This window comes from Taudactylus pleione, unplaced genomic scaffold (genome assembly GCF_031769625.1).
Source record: "Taudactylus pleione unplaced genomic scaffold, aTauple2 ptg000041l, whole genome shotgun sequence".
In the NCBI taxonomy this organism is placed as follows: domain Eukaryota; kingdom Metazoa; phylum Chordata; class Amphibia; order Anura; family Myobatrachidae; genus Taudactylus; species Taudactylus pleione.
The window spans coordinates 24634390-24659229 of record NW_028284443.1 but is presented as its reverse complement, the minus strand read 5'-3'; the positions used below and the strand labels follow the sequence as shown (position 1 = coordinate 24659229).

The following is a 24840-nucleotide window of genomic DNA, read 5'->3' as shown; positions in this document are numbered from 1 at the left end:
TACCGTTGAAACAAATGCTTAGAGAAGTATGGGGACTATGAGAAAAATAATCTGTACCAAGGCCATACTATTGATTATACCTAGATGTATGATCTGAATAAATTTACGTAATGAGAGGTTTTGTTACTTTATTTACTGAACCACCCTCATATCAGAGTTGCCTACCCTCCCAAATTAAGGTGGGAGCTCCAGCCACTCCGCAAAGCAGGCTGAATCCCCCTCATTTACACATCCCTGTCTAAAAATCCAGACTGCGCGAATTCGGAGGTAAAGAGCTGAGCTTAAGACACAGGGGGTACTCACCGTGTGCAGAGAGTCAGAAGTTTGAATGCTACTGGCTCGGAGGTCTCCTGGGTACGCCTTCCCTTGCACACAGACTGCTGGGAGAGACTGATGCTCCCAATATTCCCTGGCCAGCCATTGATAACAGAGGACGGAGGGGGGAGGAGCCGACACCGAAGGAAGACAGAAACAAAGGAGCTGCATGAGACGGTGAGTGTTAGAGCTCACTGCAGCTCCTGCCAAATGTATTCATGTCAGTGCCGTGGGCAGGGCCGGCCTGAGCCTAATTTTTTTTGCAAGCGAATATAGATTTTGGGCCCCCTGGTGAAATAATCCCGATTTTTCGACTGCAGAAAAAGGCTATTTAATTGTACAGCTTTTCCCCACGCAGCGGGGATTTTTGACGGTATTTAGTCACTAGGGAAAACCCTGCATCTAATTTAATAACCCCCATAGACTACGCATAAAAAAAAACCCATTAGCCCCCACATGAAAATTTATGCTTTTATGCTTTGCAAAAAAAAAGCAAACAAACAAACCACATGAGCCCCACATGAATATGTATGAAGTCCTTATACAGCAGGACCACCCTGGGTGCTAAGCTACAAATACACCCAAAGATACATATTCAGGGAGGGGGTGAAAGCACTTGGTGACAGTGAGAGGATGACAGCACTGGTTGACGACAGGGAGAGAGTGACAGCACTGGGTGACAGGGAGAGAATGACGGCACTGGGTGATGGGGAGAGGATGACGGCACTGGGTGACGGGGAGAGGGTGATGGCACTGGGTGACGGGGAGAGGGTGACGGCACTGGGTGACGGGGAGAGGGTGACGGCACTGGGTGACGGGGAGAGGGTGATGGCACTGGGTGACGGGGAGAGGATGACGGCACTGGGTGACGGGGAGAGGGTGACGGCACTGGGTGACAGGGAGAGGGTGACGGCACTGGTAATGACAGGGAGAGGGTGACGGCACTTAGTGACGACAGGGAGAGGGTGACGGCACTTGGTAATGACAGGGAGAGGGTGATGGCACTTGGTGACGACAGGGAGAGGGTGACGGCACTTGGTGACAGGGAGACGGTGACAGCAGTGGGTGACAGGTAGAGGGTGACTACAAGGAGAGAGAGACAACAGTGGGTGACAGGGAAAGGGTGATGACATGGAGAGGGTGATAGTACTGGGTGACAGGGAGACGGTAACAGGGGGTGACATCAGTAATGCCCTTTCTAATACATTATGCCACACACATGTAACGCCCTTTCTAATATATTATGTTTAGGTCACACATGTAACGCATTTTATAATATATTATGCCACATACATGTAATGCCCTAATTCATTATGCCACACATATAATGCTCTTTATATTGCATTATGCCGCGCACATGTAATGCCTCCCCCCTCTCCTCAGCATTTCACTGCCTCCAAATCCTCCCACCCCCAGCAACTCACCTGCTGTGTGTCCCTCCAGGCAAAGGCAGCTCCTCATGTTCCAGTCCTGCAGGCTGCTCACTGTCTTTAGTTCTCTCCCCTGCATCCCAGAATGCCAGGCGTGGCCGCGATGACATCACGTGGTGCGCCACACAGGCATTCTGGGAGACAGTGAGATGGTCTTAGGGACAGTGGGAGGCGGTGATCATCTTGGCGCCGCCGGATTGATGGCTCAGTGTTCAGCCGCGGCCTGAACACTGTTGGTGATTGACAGTACAGGCTGTACTGTCAATCACCGAAAGTGTTCAGGCCGCGGCTGCAGCACTGGCAGCGCCAGCGGGCAGCGCAGCGGCATATATTATAAGTCACTGTGACTTATTGTGATGCCGGCTGCACCCTTACAGCTTGGCGCCGTACACGATTGCGTACTTGGCGTAACGAGCAGGCCGGTCCTGGCTGTGGGGCAGGAGAGAGAGGGAGGGAGATCTATTACTGTGTGTGTGTGTGCGTGGGGATGTGTCTGTGTGGGGAGGATCTATTCATGTGATGTGTCTGTGTGGGGGTGGAATCTATGAATGTGATGTGTCTGTGTGTGGGGCGGGATCTATTCATGTGATGTGTCTGTGTGGGGGTGGAATCTATGAATGTGATGTGTCTGTGTGTGGGGCGGGATCTATTCATGTGATGTGTGTGGGGGGGAATCTAGTCATGTAATGTGTGTGTGTTATCTATTAATGTCAATGTGGCAGGGCAGAGATCTATTAATGTCAGTGGGGGAGCTAGGGTGTCAGCTTATAGGAATGTATACGCCCATAGGTGGAGCTAGACACGCCCTTTGGGTGGAAGAGACCACTTCCCCACAATGGCGCACAGCATTCTACAGCCATCTGCAATCTCCCTCAAAGTCATTTTCAAAAGTAGGCAAGTATGCCTCATATATTGGTCATTAGAATGGTCCCTGGGGCCATTTACTTGTGTCTGCCTCCCAGACTGAATGTTGCCAGCCAGACCCTGCATCTTGATAAAGTGAAATACTTCACCTATGGAACAAATTTGGAGATATAATATATTGTTGAAGTATGTACCTATCATCCAAGTTTGTGCCTTCATTTGAATGGAATTACAGTTTTTCATGTTCAGCTTGTGATGTGCTATAAAAATCCCTAACAAAATATCTTCAGAGCAATTTTGTTAGTCATGCTTCCTCTCTCTCCCCCACATTGTTCTGACCATTTAAAGAATACTGTGCAGCTGTAAGCAGCTTAATCCACACAGTAGCAACAATACTGGATATAAGCTATGATTAAAAGAGAAATATCCAGTGCATCACAGAGCATTTATCAGCTTTGTGATAATTCCTGGCATAATTGTTCACAGTAGAATAAAATAGCTGCTTGGGATGAACAAATAATTAGGCCACACATACACACAAATAATGATCCGGCTACAGTTTTTAATTCCTGCATAATGTGAAGGTTCTTATAAAAATAAACAAATGAAGACTTTTAAAGTTTTACATGACTTAATTATATACATTTGGTCATTTAACAAGAGACTAACCAAACACTTAAAGCAGCAACCTGCAGTGTGCACTAGTAGTGGTGCTGTACATGGGAGAAGTAAATATGGGAGAGGTAGATTCTGCTATTTTAAAATTGTAGCAACATAAAGTATCGATAACAAAAATTATTTATTTAGTTTTATATATATAAGGAATTTCTAAAAGTGAAATATGTGCAGATAAAGTATGATCATCTCCTATGCAGAGCATTCTCATTATGTACTAATCATTATCCACCAAAAGAGTGGTTGTCAATAAAATGTATTTTGTCGTATTGTAGAGAAAGGTATTTTATTTATATTCTAGCATGAATGTATTTAATAGAACAGTCAACCTACCCCCTTCAAGAATATACATAATGTACAGATCAGAGATTACAATAAATACAGATCTATTTTGGTGAGTTTAGGACCATGGTTTCCCCATAAATGATACATAAAACTAGTCAGGTCACCACACTTCTGCTGAATTTTTTAAGGCAAATTGTATTCAAGGCCATACTTTACTTCTGTTCTTGGTATATAGCTTCACCATTTTGAAAAACACATATGTGATATTCATAGCATGCAGTTTTGTAAGATGCAACCCATCCAGTTGTACAGCTCATAAATAAATGGTTGGCTTTAAGCTCGTTTTTATTATATGTTTTATATGTAACTAAATAAAGTGTGTATATATATATATATATATATATATATATGTATTCCAAAGACAAAAAACCTTACGGTTTCACATGTCTCATTAAGGCTGCTTAGACATGATCTGAAATTTCACAAAACCTATTGATTTTCTGCCACTCAAACTTCAAAAACCAATGTAATTGCGATCATTAAGGCTGACACCTTAATGGACGTTTTCCTTGCGCAATCCAGTTATGGTATGCCATCACACCCTGTGGTTAACTGCAGATTCAGCACTCTCACAGAATGAGATTGCTGTCACTCACAAAATGGTGGAGCTGCTAATTCACAGAATTGCGTGCTCAATGGAATACACACATGCAGTCTATGCAACTGAGGTCAAAGCAGAAAATAGAGCTGTGCAGATGGGATAAAAGTGGTGTGGATGGGGGGATGAGACACAGCAGCGTGGATAGGTGAGACACAAAGGCATGTAGAGGGGGAAGTAGCCAAAGTAATGCAGATTGGTGGAAAACAGTGTTGTGGATGGGAGGAAACAGAGTGGCACGGTTTGGGGGGAGAGCGACGTGCATGGGGGAAGAGAGTAGCATGGACATGAGAAGACAGAGCAGTGCAGAAGGGTAAAGACAGATTGGTGCGGATAAGGGAATCCAGACTAGCTCAAATAGGAGAACACACAACAGTAGGGATTGGGGAAGACAGATTAGTGTTGATGGTTAGGAAGACAGAGTAGTGTGGGTGGGGGAAGGAGACAGAGTTACACAGTTGGGGGGACATAGTGTTGCAGATGGAGGAAGAAAGAGTGCCACAGAGGAAAGGAAGACAGCAGCGTGGCTTAGCGGAAGGCAGTAGTGCAGAAGGAAACAGAGTGGCACGGATGCAGGGTGGTGCAGATGGAGAAAGACAAATTGGTGTGGATGAGAGAACACAGACTACCATAGTTCGGAGACCACACGGCAGTAGGAATTGGGGAAGACAGATTGGTGTGGATGGGGAGAAAGACAGAGTGGTGTGGGCTTGTGGTGGGGGAGACAGTTGCACGGTTGGGGGACCAGAGTAGTGCAGATGGATCAAAGAGTGCCACAGATGAGAGAATGACAGCAACGTGGTTGTGGAGAAGGCACGGATGCAGGGCAGTGCGGCTGGGGAAAAACATTGGTGCGGATGAGGGAACACAGACTAGCACAGTTGGGAGACCACACAGCAGTAGGGATTGGGGAACATATAGCAGCATGGAGGTATATAGGGGAAGAAAGTGTACATGCATAGACAGAGTATGATATTTAAAAAAAATAAGGGAGCTGAACGTGTATTCTAAATGAAATAAATGTATGCAGTGAGAAGGATGTTGGAAGCCAGTGAGATTGTTTTAGTGATCAAATGGGAAGATTGTGGGCACTGAGTGGGATGTGGGAGCCACATAACTGCTCAAACCTCAGTTGCATAGACTGCATGTGTGTATTTCATTGAGCACACAATTCTGTGAATTAGTAGCTCAACCATTTTGTGAGTGACAGCAATCTTATTCTGTGAGAGTTCTGAATCTGCAGTTAACCACAGGGTGTGATGGCATACCATATCTGCATTGCTCAAGGAAAACGTCCATTAAGGCATTAGCCTTAATGATCGTAATTTCATTGCTTTTTGAAGTTTGTGGCAGAAAATCAATAGGTTTTGTGAAATTTCAGATCATGTCTAAGTAGCCTTAATGGGACATCTGAAACGATAAGGTTTTTTGTCTATGGAATTTCATAGATTTTAAAACTGTATTAACTATCAGGGTTTGGATGAGCAACCCGGGCCACCTGCAGGGGAGAAGGGCAACAAAATGGTACACTAACGCAGGTGGAAGAGGGAACAGAACACAGGAGGTTGTTTTGGGAGGTGCAGAGTGCGAAACGGCTGTAGGCATGTGGGGCAGCAGCGGTGGTGCAGAGCAGTGGCAGGGGTGCAATACAAAGGGGGCATCAGTGGGCGACAGAGGGCTCACTGGTAGTGTGTATACACCTGAGATAATCAAATCAATGTCACAGATGCACGAATGCAGCAGTGAGATCCATCTACACATCCGTTAAAGATGTAATGTGTAAAAAAAAAAAAGGCATAGCCCCGCCCCCTAGAGGACAACCAGCTCCGGGCTTTGGAGCCCCAGTACTGGTTGTGCTAAATACAGGGGACAAACGATGTGGGGGTCCCCCGTATTAAGCACAACCAGCACCAGGCTTTTCAGAACCTGTCCTGGTTGCCAAAATACGAGGGACAAATGACGTAGGGGTCCCCCATATTTAGCGCAAACAGCACAGGGCTCTGAGCCATTCCTGGTTCTGGAAATACAGGGGGAAAAAATACGTAGGGTCCCCCTGTATTTACCAGAACCAGCACCGGACTCCTTCTAGCGGGAGGGTGATGCCACAGCCAGGGGATCCCTTTCACCAGGCCCCCCAGCCGCAGCATCACACCTGATCGCTAGTCAGCCCAGGCCAGGGTTCCCTGGGGAGTTGGGGACCCCCTCAGTGCACCCCAGGCCCAGGCTGATAGCCCGGGGCTATCCCCAGTACCCCTGGGTGGTGGGTGGTGGGTGCCGGGTTGATTATGTAAAGTGTGGTGCATATGAAAATATAAATATTCCCAGCATGCCTCCCCCGCATGATGGTACTTGGAGAACCACAAGTATCAGCATGCGGGGCATTACGGGCTTGCTGGTACTTTTAGTTCCACAGCAAAAGCAATATTAAAAAAAACACAACACACCATAGAAAAATACAATTTTATTAAAACATAGATGCACACACATGTACTCACACTTGCACGCACTCTCACATACTCACCTATGTATCCCTGAAGCCATTCTGTCCACTTCTCCAGTAGTGGTCAGGGGTGATGCTGCGGCTGGCGGGCCTGGTGAAAGGGCTCCCCTGGCTGTGGCATCACCCCCCCCGCTAGAAGGAGTCCGGTGCTGGTTCTGGTAAATACAGGAGGACCCTATGCATTTTTCCAATGTATTTCCAGAACCAGCTCAGAGCCCTGTGCTGGTTGCGCTAAATACGGGGGACCCCTACGTCATTTGTTCCCCTGTATTTTGGCAACCAGGACAGGTTCTGAAAAGCCTAGTGCTGGTTGTGCTTAATACGGGGAACCCCTACGTCGTTTGTCCCCTGTATTTAGCACAACCAGTACTGGGGCTCCAAAGCCCGGTGCTGGTTGTTTTCTGGGGGGCAGTGTCACGCCATTTTTTTTTTAAATCAAACACACAAAGCATGATCTACCAGATCCGAGCCTGCATTATGTGTGCTGCTACCTCCCCCGGGTCCTAACGCCTGCACTACCGCCGCCTGCACTGCTGCTGCTAAAGCCCGCTACTGTCCCCGGGTGCTGGCCGCAGCTAACGCCTGCTACCCCCCACGCCTTTCCGCCGGCTCCCGCTGCAGCTAACGCCAGCTTCTTTCCTCCGAGTCCACCACCGCTATAGCTCGCAAACGACGGCCATCTTGGTGCACCCAAGTGAAGCTACAGTTATTACACCTGCTGGAGGCTCCTACTGTGGCTGCGCTACAAGTTGAAAAGTCCTATCTCTACAATGGCGCATTCTTGAGTTAATAGTTTAAAAACTGTAACTTTCTAATTTACCTGAACCACAAAAGCACGTACCCTGGCACAATAGCTACCAAATAAAACAAACCCCAAGTCTAAATTCCACCCCTACCCTGAGTTATGCCTTCCCAAAAATCCCCCATAGACTATAGCAGAAAAGGGTTCCTAATTGAGAATGTCAGAAAAAAGTGACAGTTGGAGCTTTAGATTACTCCCATGTCCTCATTTTTTATGCTTTTGCCCTGAAATTTGGCATGCAGCACCGTGTGACAGTTCTATCCGCCCCTACCAAATTTCAACTCTGTACCTTTTGAGGTATAGCTACTTAAACACCCTGACCCCCCCCCTTCGGAATTCTCTATGGAGAAATCCATTTTTTTACATGCCTTAATATAAGGGCACGACTGTGCCCTTATAATAGGGTCACAGAAAGCAGGGCACACGACAGGCAGGTTCCCGGTGAAACAGTGGGCCCGATTCAGACCCGGACGCTAAGCCGCGGACGCACGCTATGGGCGATTGTTGCACATCTACACATGCATCGCAGTGCGCGAACCAGTCATTGCAATTGGGAATCGTACGCTCTTAACACAAAGACTGAGCGCTACTCTGAGTGACAGATACGGGGGAGTGGTGCTGCAAAAGCAGGTGTGTTGGTGTCAAAACTGAGTTTTATGGGTGTGCATAATTCGCATGGAAGCATCATTGTACACGTCACTTGGTTGTATTTCAGCCTGCAGTGATCGCAGTGCTTGCGGTGGAGTAGGGTCGACCTTAAGCGCTGCGTGCAGCTCCGATAGCTCTCGATGGTTCTGATTAATCATACACTTCCTGGAGATGACGTGTGTTAACCACTTAACTGACGAATTCTTTTTCCAAAAACCGCTCCAAAATTGTTGGTTTCTTTTATGATTGAATTAGGTCAAGAACATAATTTTGAACTTATCCATCACTATTTTATTTAAAAAAATATATATTTTTTTAAAACACAGTATGCCATAAAAATAGCAATTTTTATGTTATACTGTAGTGATGGCCATTGACAGCTGTACCATTGATGGTTCAACCATCGTTAGAAGCCATCAATTGTTTAGCGATTGGTCGAGATCTGTGTAGACCACAACTGCCAATGTTTCCTAAACTTCGATTGAGGGTTGCCATCGATGGTGCAACATTGATGGCCACCAGCAATGGCAACCACTTGTTTTCAGTCAGACCATCTACACAGGTTTTACTTTTATACAAGCCCGTCGTGCCGGGCCCCGTAAAAAAAAGGGGGCCTGGTCTAATCGTGACAGTATGGCCACACCCCCTTAGTTATAAAAAATAAATTTTTGCGGCGCAGTGAGCCCCCTCAGCCCGACGCATAACCAGTGGGGGGCGCTCTCAGCTTGATGCATAGGAGACTGCTGTGGCTGCTTCTTAGCAGCCGCGAGCAGTCTCTCAGTGCAGCCCAGGACACAGCAGCGTGTGCTGGGTTGCTGTGATTTAAGAGGGGGAGAGCAGTGCTGGGCCCCTCCAGCAAGCCCGGGTAATTTGTACCAGCTCCCTTCCCTCTTGGTGCCCCGTATATATATATGTTACAAGTCGCTAGCGTGTCGTACCTTCTTCTGTGCCGAATGCCTCTCCTTCCCTGGCTCGTCAACCACTTGTTCTAAACCCTGCTCTTAGACTACATTCAAACCGTACTGGGACGGCGTCTGCTGTTGCTAGGAGACCAGAATGCCGGATGATGGCACATGATACTGGATGAGGTTTCCTCCTCACCTGTGGGATTCATTAATCACCTAACTTGCTACTATTGGTATGTTTTTTAAGCCTGCTGGTTCATTGCCATCTTGCCACCTATAGCGTATCCATATGTGCTCTTCCGGTTCTTGTCAGTGGAGGTCTTGCTCAATTTTTGTCAGTGTTTCCAGTTTGCATCTCAGCCTGTACTATCTTGGCTCACTAGCCGCACCTCGGCTGCCATAGCCGCATCTCGGCCTGCAAGGCCGCATCTTAGATTGTACCATCTCAGCTCATCAGCTACACCTTGGCCTGCTAGGCCGCATCTCAGCTTGTACCATCTCAGCTCATCAGCTACACCTTGGCCTGCTAGGCCGCATCTCAGCTTGTACCATCTCATCAGCTACCCCTAGGCTGTCATAGCCGCACCTCGGCATGCTAGGCCGCATTTCAGCTTGTACCATCTCAGCTTATCAGTTACACCTAGGCTGTCATAACCGCACCTCGGCCTGCTAGGCCGCATCTCAGCTTGTACCATCTCAGCTCATCAGCTACACCTCGGCCTGCTAGGCCACATCTCAGCTCATCAGCTATACCTTGGCTGTCATAGCCACACATTGGCCTGCTAGGCCGCATCTCAGCTTGTACCATTTCAGCTCATCATCTACACCTTGGCTGTTATAGCTGCACCCCGGCCCGCAAGGCCGCATCTCAGTCTGTACCATCTCGGCTCACTAGCCGCACCTTGGCTGTTATCGCCGCACCTCAGCTGTCATAGCTGCACTTTGGCCAGCAAGGCCACATCTCAGCCTGTCTACACCTCGGCTCTCAAAGCCATATTCTGGCTTTCCTAATAACATCTCGGCCAACATAGCCATTGCACCTTGCTCTAGAACAACCCAGCAGCCTGCACCTTGGCATCAATATTTCTTCAATCCATTACCAGTTGCATTGCTTTTTGAGGCCTTAGAATAAATGTGTAAGCCCCTACTATCCTGAGTATAAGACCAGGGGGCCGCCTAAGTACCATTGAATGTATCGTGTTCTAAGGGAGCAGCGGGTGGTTGCTGAAGGCAGAAGACCTCACCTGTAGTGGTACTAGGGGTATTACACAGTGATTCCTAAGTGACCATAACAGAAAAAAAAAATATATATATATATATATATATATATTAAAAAAACCTTCCTCAATGCACTATTACCAATACAGAATATTGAAATATTGGTGACATTTGAGGTAATACGCATACTTAAAAGTAGAATTTGTAAAGCTTATCTGAATCCAATGAAGATAATGGTGTAGACCTCTCAGGATTCAAATTCACCAATACAGGACTTAGCCCTATAAAAAAAAAAAAACGTGACACTATGCGTATAAATAAGACAGAGTGGTTCATTCAGGTCCTTATCATGATTGTCCAATAGACAACTGGAACCAAGGTGTAGAGTCTTCTTTGGTGAGCAAAACAAGCTTAACCAGCTTGTTTCGTTTGGAAACAAACTTCCTCAGTGGGTTATCCTGTTTATCCCGATGAAAGGGCTTCAAATACAGCTCTGAAACATTGATGTACTGAGCCCTGTGTGTTACAAGTCACACAGAGTGCTGTCACTCATATATACGCACACACGTTTTGGTGCTCTATAAACACACAGTACATGGAAGGAAGGTTGTGCCATCCCACATATGTCTGCATCAATTGAGTATTATTTCTCATATAATGTGTGCTGCAAGATAATCTTTCTCCATGGGTTAGTTTCCCTTTCACTACATTTAATCACTTTCTAAGTTGTATGCATGTGATACATCATATTGTGTCAGTGATTACCACAGTCCTAAATTGTATTATCGGATAACAATGGATTTTACTGTTTTATTGTGGTATTCTTTCAAAGATCTCTATTTCACTGCTAAGTGTTTTGTTCTACTGTTGTTGTTTGTGATTTCCAAAAAATAATAGTTACCAGTGGCGGATCTTACCTAGGGGCTGCGATGCTGCAGCGCCCCCCCCCAAAGTAAAGTCAGCCACTTCAGTGAGCGCTTTACTGTGACTGGAGGTGGCTTCCCATTGGAAGCACCACCTGCCAGTCACACTGAAGACAGGCAGCCAGGGGGAGGTGTCTCCTCCCCCTGGGACTGCCAATCTGGGCTGCGATCAGCAGAGAGTGGCTTCCAGTGGAAGCCGCTGCTCTGCCTTTTGGTCAGTCCTAACGGGCTTCTCGGGGCTGCAACCAATGCAGCCCCAAGAAGCTGGTGTTCTGCATGCGCGGCGCCACCGCCGCTCTTACGCCGGACCAGTCGACAGCCAGAATCATTGAGCAGGCGCTGGAACCCAAGCCAGCAGCAGCGGCAGCCCCCCCATGTAAGTGGGCAGGAGCCGTTGCTGATAGTTACACATATAAAACAAAGAAAACAAGAAGCAAAAATCTCAGAGAGTAAACTTTGCAGAATATTTGTCTATATGGACCAACTCCCCTATACTGATAACAGCTAGCTGCTTAGATAGAATGAGAATCAATAAATAAATGACAGAGAATAAACATTGTCTATGCTATATTATATCTATATACACGTAGAGTATGTGTGTGTATGCATATACTGCTGTTTTTCAATCACTTTACCTGCAGAGTTATCAATTGCAGGGTTGTATTTCACTGTGTGTTATAAATCTGTTATACTCACAGGTGCTATCAGACACACTCTTTATCATTATACAGTTTCTACCTTTACAGAAAAACAAATTTACTGTATGTATTTTCATGTGGACATACTAGGTACTAGATGTAGGTCTTTCAAGCTAAAGGCAGATTGGGATGGAAAACCAGCCTGGGAAATTTCTGGAAGGAGCCCTAATGGGGGCGAGTCTGTGGAGGAGAGCCTGAAGGGGCTTTTGCAAGCCACTGAGGGGACCAGGGGCAGCAATAGAAAACTTGGTGAATGAGCCATCTGTTAGTGGGAGCTTTAGGAACAAGAGCAGGATTTTTACAGGTGTGGGTACATGAGATTTCCCATCTACTCTTCTCACCAAAATCCATCCAAACAGGACCCACTTTGCCCAACATAATACAACTACTTCCATTGCTCACACTCATTTTACAGTTCAATTACAGAAGGACATTATGTATTTTAAGGGATAAAGTTTCCTTGCAGTAAAATAAGAAGGACATTAGAAGAAGTCATATGATATAACAAGAATAGATAGTAAAATGACATCACACACAACCTTTTCATCAACACAGACCATGGCTTGAGTTCCTATGTCTTGGAACAGTCATGATTTCTATAATGAAATAAAAAATCCCTCTAACTGATGATAGCAATATTGTGAACAACTTCACTTAACCAGAGTTAAAATGTATGCTGTATTTAATTGAGGAAAATGCACATAAGCATACACAATGCGAGTCCCATAATAGCATTATAAAAATGAAACAGACAAAAGATGAATATTACTCAAGTAACTTTATTTTACTTTAATCCATTACTGCGCTAACTAATATGAACATCTGGAGAAGAGATCATCATAATAGTTATTCTGCAGAAATGAGGTCAGTAATACACGCATATATCAAATGTAACAATTCTGCTGGTTGCCAAAAATAGAAAATGGCTGCAGAAAAAAAACAAAACACTGCTTAATATCACTGTACAACAAATGAACTACACAGAGAATTCAGAGAAGTTTGTTACAATGCTAAAATTTAAACTGAAGGCAATGCATTTTTATACAAATCTATGTATATGCAAACATATACATACAAACATATATTCTTGTTGCCTCTTATAATCTGTTAAAGTATGTTAAAAACACAACACTGTATGTTATATTCCAAAGCCACAACCAGTTCTAAAAATTCCAAACTACAAAATTGCCCGGTACAAAGCTAACATTACTATCGTTCTTTAATAATTTTTACTAAAACATAAATATTTTTTACCATATATTTTCTTCTGACATTCAAAACTGTAAAGTCAATATGGCTGAATTATTATTTAAAAAGCATGTATGTACAAATAGTTTTTAATACATAAATTATTTGGCATAATTATCACAATCATACTGCATGTGCGTGCCTGCTCTTATTTTTTTAAGTGTAATATCTTAACAAGATATTAAGTTAACAAGTTATGTACAAAAATACTCGAACATTTACTAAAAATTTAATTGTTCACCTGCTAACATTTTTCTTGGGAAAATATATAAAAAGTGGTCATTCTCTTTCAACCAGACTGTCCGTAAAAGCAAAATACACGCTTTACCAAAAAATCAGCTTCCCAGCAAAAAGGGAAATATTTTTTTTTCTGAACGGAGGGTTTAAATGCATAACTATTTTGGAAATTGCCATAAACAGCAAGCATGTGAATGATGAAAGCAATTGCGTAAGGTGCTCAGTTGGTGAGGATGTAGAATTATGTGCTGCAACAGGTGGTAGGTCTTTTAGTAGGAACATAAAAGCAACACAGTAAAACAGATCTACAATGACCATAATTTTGGGAAAAATGATGATGAGACAGCACACTAGCTGAAAAGGCACATTACATCTGTACAAGTATCTGTAATCGAAAAATTGCATTGCTAGGGATTGCTTTCTTCTTTGATGTATGATCATTTCAGAAACAATAATTGCAAGTAAATGTTTATTGCATTATGCAGTAGTTACTGTGTGTATGAATCCAGAAATGGTTATCAAGGAGATAACTACAGGAAGTAGAGGATGATGGAGCCAATGATCAATGTGCTGTTGATAGCCTAATGGCCGATATTTTGAAGGAAAAAAAAAACATGTAGTTGCCTTAAGCAAAGAATGCAAGGATAATGGTGATAATGGTCACCAGGAGAGAGGCAACAAATAGAAGTATAGATAGGAGGTTCTGTTGTATTGTAATGAATGTGATTAATCAACGGAGCCATATAAATCCACCTACATGTACTATATATGATCATATAATGTACATATTTAACAATTTACTCACATTTCTGACTGCCATTTTTTCAACTATTATTGCTGTGTAAGGCCAAGTCATCACTTTGACAATTGTGATAAGGTGACCACTTGGGGGAATGACATCTTAATCTATGTGCATCAAACAGCGCTCAAAGTGGCATCTCTAACTACTATTAAGAAATAGAAATTTGCAGAATATAATGTTAGTCTTACTGATGTGTACATATTGAAATTAAAACCAAAGTACAGTAAATTAAGTACATAATCCCATATGCAATTTTCTTATTAAAAGTGCATTTCTACACAGCACTCACATTGCATACAAACATACAGCACCATGCAGAACAGTGTTCATTAAGGTCTACCTATAACTGATACTGGCATTACATATACAGCTTTCTTGGGGGTAACCTATGCTCCCCAGGTTCAAGTTTTGTGTTACATTTTTTTAGCACAAATCTGATCATTACATATTATGTATGGTTATGATATGCTGTTCAGTTTTATACGTAAAATTTAAATTATCTTCTATTTTGAAGTACTTTACGCCTGATCTGCAATGACTTCACTCAAGGTGCATGATTTTCACATTTCACAGCAATAAAATAACAAAGTCTGTATCTAATGTACTGTACAACAATTTTAGCAGATAAAAATAACATTGTCTATGTTCATTTTAGTTGCAATTGTTCATTCATGTCTGTACCTGGCATAAATAATTAGCATCCACAGAAGTACGTGTGAACATTAATGACAAGCTTGCTCCTCACGTTATATAGTGATGTGTTAACAATAGATTTATGCTTAGGAGGAGGTGGGTCGTGGGTATGATAACTATCAATATGCTTGTACTGTAATTACTAAAGCGTTTGAAAATGGCATCCAGATGGTTTAGTCTAAAGGCATATAGAATCAAATTAGTCAAAACTATGTGGTGAAATATATGAGAAGTTATACTTATATTGCTTGGTGATGTGCATAAAAAACTACATTGAATGAGGATTTTCCATAATCCTGCAACTGCCATATTGTTCTGCTAGAAAACAATAGTAATGAAAAAAATAATACTAGAAATGTTAGGGTTGCAAATAGTGTTGAATGCAAGGCACTTTAACAATGGATCTGATTTAGAGTTAATTAGGTAGGAAGGTACACAGACACATACATAAATCTTCCGACAACAAAACCCTGAAAGAAATAATGGATGCAGCAACAGGGGAAAAAAAAGAAACTTAAACACAAATGCTGGATTTAAAAAAGTACACTCTGCAGTGCATTAAATCCATATGACAATACAAAACAGGATTTATGGCACATGCACATATGAATGACAAGTGCATTTGTGTATTAGAAGGAGGGCCATCGACTAATGGGCAGACCTGAGTGGCAAAATAACCATTGCTTACTGCTATAGGCTTGCTCCAATCAAGTCACCGAATCGCTAAAATGTGAATGATATATTTAATTAAGCTGCTAATTTTGGATAACTCAAATTTGAAGGCGTGTGTCAAGGCTTTAAAGCCGTACACATGGGTCTGGAATATACACCACCAAAAAGATTTGATACACCAATGCATTTAATTGCACACCGTTTGTATATGTCTTACATAAAATAAATAGCCCCAGTGTGATCTTATTTTCATAAATTAATCTGTAGCAATAATTAGGGTGAAACAAGCAGTACATTAGGTGAAATATGTTATGCTGTGTTGGTTTTTACTGCACCAGTTATGCATACATATATATAGGGACCTTATTGTAATGGCATTCTGTAAAACAGCAGAGCAGATGACTGTGGAAAAGAGCATTCAATGTGAGTATGCAAGCCCATTAAAAAAAACACAATTGCGCAACTGTAGAGGTGATGTGCAAGTTTCTGATGACCCTCATTTTGTCTACTTCGAAATCTATGTTTCAAGTAAGTATCCCATTCATTTGCTTCAATAAATTATGAGAGTGGCTTCTTTTGTTTTATAAAAAAAGAAAGGACTCTAGGGGCATATTTACTAAAGTGAGAGGATTTAGAAGTGGAGATGTTGCCCACATAGCAACCAATCAGATTCTACTTAACATTTAACTAGAACCTTCTAGAAGATAATAGCTAGAATCTGATTGGTTGCTATGGGCAACATCTCTTTAGTAAACTTACCCATAGGTCTGTACAACTAGACACTACACTTCAGTTTATATTTAGATACATAAAAAAAAAATCCATTCTTTAATGTAGATGGATTCATCAACACCGAACCAATTATTTTCCGGATCAGCAATAGGTGTCAACCAGTTGGTTGGGTTTGGCCATAGAATAAACCTTACCAAAAGAAATGCTTTTTTTTGCGATGAGATAAATCTAAATCTAACCCATCATTTAGAACTGCACATGAACTTGGTTATTTCAAACATAAAACCAAAGAAAAACAAACAAAACATTGATGTACGAATGTTCTGCATAATTGAACCACTAAAGCACCTAACGTATTACCACCTTTCGTAAATTGGTTGGTTTGCTGGAATAAAGCTACATGTAAAATAAGCAGCCATAAGAGAGGCTGTAAGCATAATGATTTCAGCAGATACATATAGCATATCATTTTTCCTGCTCTGACCAATGGAACACCTATTAATGCATGCAATTCTGGCACCCTCTAACCCCAAGTTCATAAAGCAATAACAATTTCTCTGCATATACATAATGCACAAAATAAGGAAGATAAATTACTGCAATTGAGCAGAAAATTGTATACACTGTACAGTACATAAGTTAAAATCCCTTATTAATTTTAGAAAAATGAATAATTCTATTTTTATAAAATAAACTTAAGCAATATACTAACCCGGGACAAATACAATCTAGATGTGAAGGTAGCACATGTAACAAATTTGGAATTGTTGGCTGGCTTAATAGTAGTTAAAAACAATCAAGTATTTTTAAATAGCAAAACACAATCTACTTAGCAAATACAAAAGAGTGAGAATAGTGTGAATAAGTGTGAGTGAGTGAGGGAGAGAGAGAGAGAGAGAGAGAGAGAGAGAGAGAGAGAGAGAGAGAGAGAAGGAAAGTAAGTTTAAAACGAAATATTGAATTTTATTCCAGAAACAGCACATTCTAAGAGAATGGATGTGCTTGTTATCTGTATATGATCAAAGTGCCTTGTCAAGTTAATCCTGAATTAATACTTCTATAATAATGTGCAAAATAATAATACAAAACAAAATGCTTAATTTCCTTAATTAAGGGAATCAAATAGTAAACATTTAAAGTGCCCACACTTTCATTAAGTGTATAAACCCCTTCTGCAGTTTCACTTCATCACAGTACCCACAGGGGTTAGCTGTTCTAAAAAGTAATAATATTGTTCATTCACGGCATGAAAATGTAAAAGCAAGTTACAACTGAGACACTTTCCGTGGAAAAGGTCTCGGGCGTGGCAGTGGATCGGTCCTTTTGCCATTCTCCAGACTTGTAGGACGCACTGGGCCTGGTTTGGGTGGTAAAGCTGGAGGGTCGTTAGGGGCAGGTATTGAAAGACACTGAGGTATGGGTACAGGGCGCCTCAAAGTCCGCTCATACACGCTGTAAGGAGGTGGCGTTTTATTCTCCTTCCTTGTTGGTTCCTCAGATATACCATAACTAGAAACGGATACTGTTTGCTCAAAGATTTGACTCTCAAAACCTGACATCTCTGAAATGCTGCACCGACTTAGGGAAGAAATGCCACTACTGCAGCTTCCTGACAAGACTGGGGAATTAGACATCAGGCTTGATGGATGGCAATCCACAGGAGATGGAGTAAATGACTGCATTGAGCCCTGCAAGATGAGAAACAAAGGTTAATACATCTTCTGTGTCACAAAAAATGTTGGAGGAAGGAATGTATTGTATATAGTAATGTATTTGACTGCACAGATAACTATATTAACTAGTCAATGTGGAGCTCTGTAACCATAATTATGGAAAGATGACAAGTCAACTGTATGTGTACTGGACCTAGTATATTTGGAGCAATTTCAAATATCCAAAGTGGCAAATACCTGTAAGTGATATGGTGCTTTGTTACATTACAGTATTTATCATAATATATTTTTTGTGCAATTTGTTTTTATTGGGGAGTAAAGGACAAAATCACAACATAAGATGGAAAGGGAAGCATAGAAAAATATAATAATAATACTAGCATTGTAAATTACAAATACAGCAGGGAAAAACCGTCATGAGGTTAATTAAAAATAAAGGACTAAGGGCCTGATGCTGAGCGCTCGCAAGTGGGTCGATGTTGGCCCAGTGCGCATGCGCGAGACCCGGATAGCGACGGGCAAACCATCGCTCCGGGTCTCGTACCAAAGCGGGCGTGCTGTAGATGGTGAGTGACAGCACGCCCCCTTTGGAGGGCGCGCCGGGGGCGTGGCTGCCCAGACGGAGGCGTTCCCATGGGAACGCCTACCGTCTGGGGCCGGCCCCACTGACATCACAAGTGATGTCAGTGGGAGTGCTTTCGGCTGTGATAGAGCCGAAAGCACTCCAGGGCTTGCGGCAACGAGACCCTACCACAAGGGTCTCGTCGCAAGACCATCGCGACCATCTTCCTGGCCGCTCGCTATAGCTGTGGGTGGTCACCCACAGCTATACGAGTGGCCAGGAGGCCGCTCTAAAAATTAAGAAGGACGGCCCTGATTCAGAGCGAGCGCTTTGTCAGAGCGTCCGGCTCTGAATCAGGGCCTAAGTTCAAAGACAGCAATGTCCAGAAAAAACAGATCGTATGCAGAATGTCATACCAACCAACATAAACAGACTATCGTGGAAAGAGAAGCAACATACTATAACTGCAGAAATGAGGTGGAAGTAAGAAGTGGTAACAAGAGGGAAAGGGGCAGGGAAGGGTAGTAAAAAGGAGGTGTGGCCTAATATATTTTATAGTAAACATAATGCCTACTGCAGTGTCAGCCTTTATTGTTTTTCCAATAAAACTTGCATACTATAATATGTGCTAAAATAAAACAACCCGAAAAAGGTATAAGAGCTGTGAGACACAAAGACGCGTGTGAACCATGGTTTTCTCAGAATATCACAGAAATGGGACACAGAGTGACAACAAATCAGCAACAGCAGGTATATATCTGTATATTCTCACTCATCTTTCTATCTTACTACATGTCGGTGTATCAGCTGGTTCTATAGAAATACTCACCTGAGTATGTCATCACTACCCACAACAACAGGGTTATCAAGAGGAACGTAACTAATGTATTATATAAGTGTTAATGCTCAAGCTAGTGCAAGCTATAATGGTGTAAGAAGCCACTGACGGGTTAGATGACCATATAGGAGCAGAGGATTGTACCTTACAATTTTAAGTGCCACTCATTATCACACACAAGAGATGAACTCACATTGCACCAATTATACAACTATAACATACTACTGTATAACAAATGCCCATACTAATAATAATAATTTCCAGAACAAATCAACACATTTATTTCAGGCTCTTTTTATTTCTCCAGTTGTCACAATGTATTCCCATCCCTAGCAGCAAATAAAATAATTGGTCTTATGTCTGCGTACATAATGCCAGTCCATACAATCCTTCAGATCAGACAAAAATAGATGACCAGCCTTCTTCATTTATCGGCAAATAAAGGAGGTATGTTTAGTCACATTATTACTATTTTTCCCTAAAAAACACTGTGAGGTTTCAGTACCAAAATAAAATCAGTTATCTGCAGTGTAAGTGTGCCCTCTGCTGGTTGCTTGCTATTTATTTTCCGTTACAAACTACATGATATTGCTTTGAAAAATAATTATTTATTTATTACCAGTTATTTATATAGTGAAAACATATTATACAGCGCTTACAGAGAATATTTAGTCATGCACATCAGTCCCTGCTCCAGTGGATCTTACAATAGATATTCCCTGGCACAAGTACACGCACATATACAACAGGGATATTTTTTTTTTGTTTTAACCCAGTTAACCTACAAGTATGTTTTTTGGATAGAGGGAGGAAACCGGAGCACCCGGAGGACACGCAAGCATAGGGAGAACATAAAATATCCACACAACCAGACCCTTGGTTGAAATTTAACCCAAGATCTCGGTAGTTTGCGAGGCAGCAAGCATTGTGCTGCAATTATACGAAAGATAGATTCAGATAGATAATGTACAAAAATGGTTTACAGATTGAAAACATAGCAGATGATTGTCATAGGATACAATCATTTATAACATGTTCATCAGGGGCTACAAAGTGGATTAGTACAGTCAATGCAGACAGAGTACATGAAACCACAGAAATAATCAGTCGGTGAGTGCATCATCAATGCAACACTTTACATATGGATGAGACAATGAACGCAGTCTGACTCCTCATCCGTTTGTACATGTGTCAAAGTGTAATAAAAATATATGTGCCAAAAACATTACCCAACCATATGATTTCACCCACTGAAGCTGCATTAGCCAGGCATCTGTGAACTCCCCACACAGCACCCGTCCTCAAGCACATAGTCAAAGGGTGTATTCAAGGAAATTTCCCAATGTAACCTGTGTAGTAGCCTCTGCTGTTACTATAGGCCACCATAACCTTATGCAATAATAAGTATAATGACATGACAAGAAAAGGGAACCTCATTTACCTTCATTGGAGATCGTCCCATAAGGGAGGGAGACACTGCAGGGGCATTTCTAGCTGGAGACGCTGAAATCACAATAAAAGGAGTTAGCGAGAGGTTCAATGTACATATACTAGATGCGTTACTTAATGTTCAGTTTGGCATTTCTACATAGAATCATTTGGCCAGGATTCGTTTTCACAAACTAAATTGTTACATTTATTCTTGGTACAGTATGTATATTTGTCAGTCCTATCAGTATACTGTATTGCAACAAACACAGTTGGTAAGTTTCCCAGATTTAGCTTTCCCTTGCTATGCTGTACAGATTCCATTAAAAATGAAATGTTAAAATTTTCAAAGTTAACATATATGTATTTCAATAAGCACCTGAACTAATACTGTCCTCTTTATAAATAAAATGAAAGAGGTCTCTCTATTCTTTTGGGTTTGTAAACTGATGGGATGCACAAAACCGACAGTATGCTCTACGAACATTTTTATTATATCATTCAAAGAGTATTTCTATCCATAACTTACACTTAAGTTACAAAACAAACCTGTACATAATCCAGAAGTCAGATCTTTGGTTATTATTTTAAGCTAATTAGTCATTTTTAACTGTGACAAAATGACACATGAACACAAAGAAAATATCAATTTATTTAAACTAATATACTTGATTTGACAATAAGATCACCTGCAAAAAGTTTTTGCATAATTTGCGGAGTTCTCTTAACTATCACGTAAGACGCAAAATGCCTGTAATAAACATTTTCAGTTATTAAGTACTCCAACCAGAAAACTATCACATTTACGCTAACAAATCCTTCCCTAATAAAGAACTGCTGTTGCACCTTCTACTGTGCAGCACACAATAAATTTGAAAAGAAAAACGAAAAGCCATGTGATCTGAAGTTTGCTCAGGCCATAAGTCCTACCCTTATATAATTAGAGGTCCCAAACACACTAAAACATTAGAGGAGCCTATGCCCACACATCTTAGGTGCTTCCATAGACTTATTTAATATAGGAACCTCTATAGGCGAGCTTATGCAATGACTACCACCCTCCTTATCCTTGCTAGGCTATTCCTCTCAATTACTGGCCACAGTGCAAAACTTACATTCATCTGCCTTCCATATACAAACATCCTACTGACCCCTATGACAACATGTTTGTGTAACAATCACTTTACCCATTTTAACCTGGCTGGAGCAGCATGTGCTTGTGGCACTTACAATAGCCTCATGTACAGCCATGGCCAAAAGTTTTGAGAATGACACATTTTCACAAAGTTTGCTGCTTCCGTGTTTTTAGACCTTTTTGTCAGATGTTACTATGGTATACTGAAGTAAAGTCACAAAGGTTTTTATTGACAATGACATTAAGTTTATGCAAAGAGTCAATATTTGCAGTGTTGACCCTTGTTTTTCAAAACCTCTGCAATTCGCCCTGGCATGCTGTCAACCAACTTCTGTGCCACATACTGACTGATGGCCGACCATTCTTGCCTAATCAATGCTTGGAGTTTGTCAGAATTTGTGAGTTTTTGTTTGTCCACCAGCCTCTTGAGGATTGACCACAAGTGCTTCATGGGATTAAGGTCTGGGGAGTTTCCTGGCCATGGACTCAAAATTTCAATATTCTGTTCCCCGGGTCACTTAGTTATCACTTTTCCTTATGGCAAGGTGCTCCATCATGCTGGAAAAGGCATTGTTTGTCACCAAAATGTTCTTGGATGGTTGGGAGAAGTTGCTCTTGGAGGATGTTTTGGAACCATTCTTTATTCATGGCTATGTTCTTAGGCAAAATTGTGAGTGAGTCCACTCCCTTGGCTGAGAAGCAATCCCACACATGAATGGTCTCAGGATGCTTTACTGCTGGTATGACACAGGACTGAAGGTAGTGCTCACCTTTCCTCTTCCGGACAAACGTTTTTCCAGATGCCCCAAACAATCTGAAAGGGGATTCATCAGAGAAAATAACTTTACCCCAGTCCTCAGCAGTCCAAACCTTTTGCAGAATATCAGTTTGTCCCTGATGTTTTTCCTGGAGAGAAGTGGCTTTTTTGCTGTCCTTCTTGACACCAAGCCATCCTCCAAAAGTCTTCGTCCTGTGTCATGCCAACAGTAAAGCATCCTGAGACCATTCATGTGTGGGGTTGCTTCTCAGCCAAGGGAGTGGGATCACTCACAATTTTGCCATGAATAAAGAATGGTACCAAAACATCCTCCAAGAGCAACTTCTCCCAACCATCCAAGAATATTATGGTGATGAACAAAGGCCCTCATTCAGAGCCGTTCGCTATTTGCGGTCGTTCGTTCAAAAACAAGGGGTGGCTATTCAAATGATCCGTTCGCAAATTGCAGTCTGTTCACACCTCTAAGTCTGAACGAGCGAGCAAAACATACGCTCGTTTATTTGATAAAAACGCCCCCTGGCCGCTCGCACCATACGTCATGTCCGCTATTTATTTGATTAATCGAGTACATCGTACAGCGTATGAACTGCTCGCTATTCTTGTGGTTGGTTTTTTCAACCGCTATTTTGCGAGCAGTTCTGAGTTTAAAAAAACCAAGTGACGTGGTCAATGACGCTGCTGGATTAATTATGCACACCCTTAAAACGCCCGTTTTGACCTTTAAGCACACCTGCGTTCGAATTCCACTCCCCCCTTTTCAAGCACCTTCCCCTGTTACCACCTACATACGCCTCATTCTGTCACTCAAAATAGCAGGCACTCGCTATATAGCGTACAAAGCGTACAAACGATTTTCGGCCGCACTGACTGGTTCGCGCATGCGTACTAAAAACCGTACGCATTCGCAGATGTGCAAACATCGCTCGGAACGAGCGTACTGCCGCTAATGAGCGGCTCTGAATGAGGGCCAATGTCTTTTTCCAGCAGATGAAGCACCTTGTCATAAGGCAAAAGTGATAACTAAGTGGCTCGGGGAACAAAACATCGAAATTCTGGGTCCATGGCCAGGAAACTCCCCAGACCTTAATCACATTAAGAACTTGTGGTTAATCCTCAAGAGGCGGTTGAACAAACAAAAACCCACAAATTCTTAGGCAAGAATGGGTGGCCATCAGTCAGTATGTGGCCCAGAATTTGATTGACAGCATGCGAGGGCGAATTGCAGGGAATGGGTATGAAATACCGCTGGCCGCATGGCCGTCAGCGGCAGGCCGACATCAGCAGAGTTCCGAGCAGCGGAAGCCCGACAGCGCTGGAAATCCCGATCGTGGATAGGTGAGTATCTACTAACCTAACCCCCCTAACCAAGTGCCTAACCCTAATCCTCCCTCTAAGTGCCTAACCCTAACCACCCCCTTCCCCGCTGCCTAACCCTAACCCTCCCTCCCCCTAGCCTAACCCTCCCGGGGGGGTGCCTAACCCTAAGTCCCCCCCGGGAGCCCTAAACCTAACCCTCCCCCCCGCGGCTGTCTGCTCGCGGCGCCCGGCATCACTACGATCGGGATGCCAGGCGCCGGTCTCCCGGCATCAGGGAAATGCGGGCGTCTACATCTAGACGCCCGGCATTTCACCCTTGCCGGGATATGACAGTCGGGAAGCCGGCTGCCAGTATTTAGGCAGTCGGCTTCCCGATTGCTTCCCAATTGCAGAAGTCTTGAAAAAGAAGGGTCAATACGGCAAATATTGACTCTTTGCATAAACTTAATGTCATTGTCAATAAAAGCCTTTGACACGTATGAAATGCTTGTAATTTTACTTCAGTATACCATACTAACATCTGACAAAAAGGTCTAAAAATACTGAATCAGCAAACTTTGTGAAAACCAATACTTGTGTCATTCTCAAAACTTTTGGCCATGGCTGTATATAAACTCATATTTCATTTTAGATTGTAAGTTTAGCCCTCTTACCTCTTTGTCTGTTTGTTACTATCCAGATTTGTTTTATTACTGTGATGGTTCCCAATTTTAAAGCAAAGTAGAGTATTTTGGTCATATATAAATAAGTGATGATGATGATGATGATAATAATAATAATTATGACAGGAATAACATAAGCATT

The 24840-nt window shown here is 42.5% G+C and overlaps 1 protein-coding gene across 1 annotated transcript in view; it reads right to left on the bottom strand.

Annotated features, from left to right (window-relative positions):
- Positions 1 to 12680: 12680 nt before the first annotated feature.
- DOCK4 (dedicator of cytokinesis 4) overlaps positions 12681 to 24840 on the bottom strand; it is a 422657-nt gene continuing 410497 nt past the window's right edge. Inside the window, exons 52-53 of the mRNA XM_088457720.1 lie at positions 20820 to 20881; positions 12681 to 17993 (exon numbers count right to left, since the gene is read on the bottom strand). Coding sequence (XP_088313846.1) covers positions 17571 to 17993; positions 20820 to 20881 — 485 coding nt within the window. The 3' untranslated portion in view covers positions 12681 to 17570. The remainder of the gene's footprint in view (positions 17994 to 20819; positions 20882 to 24840) is intronic.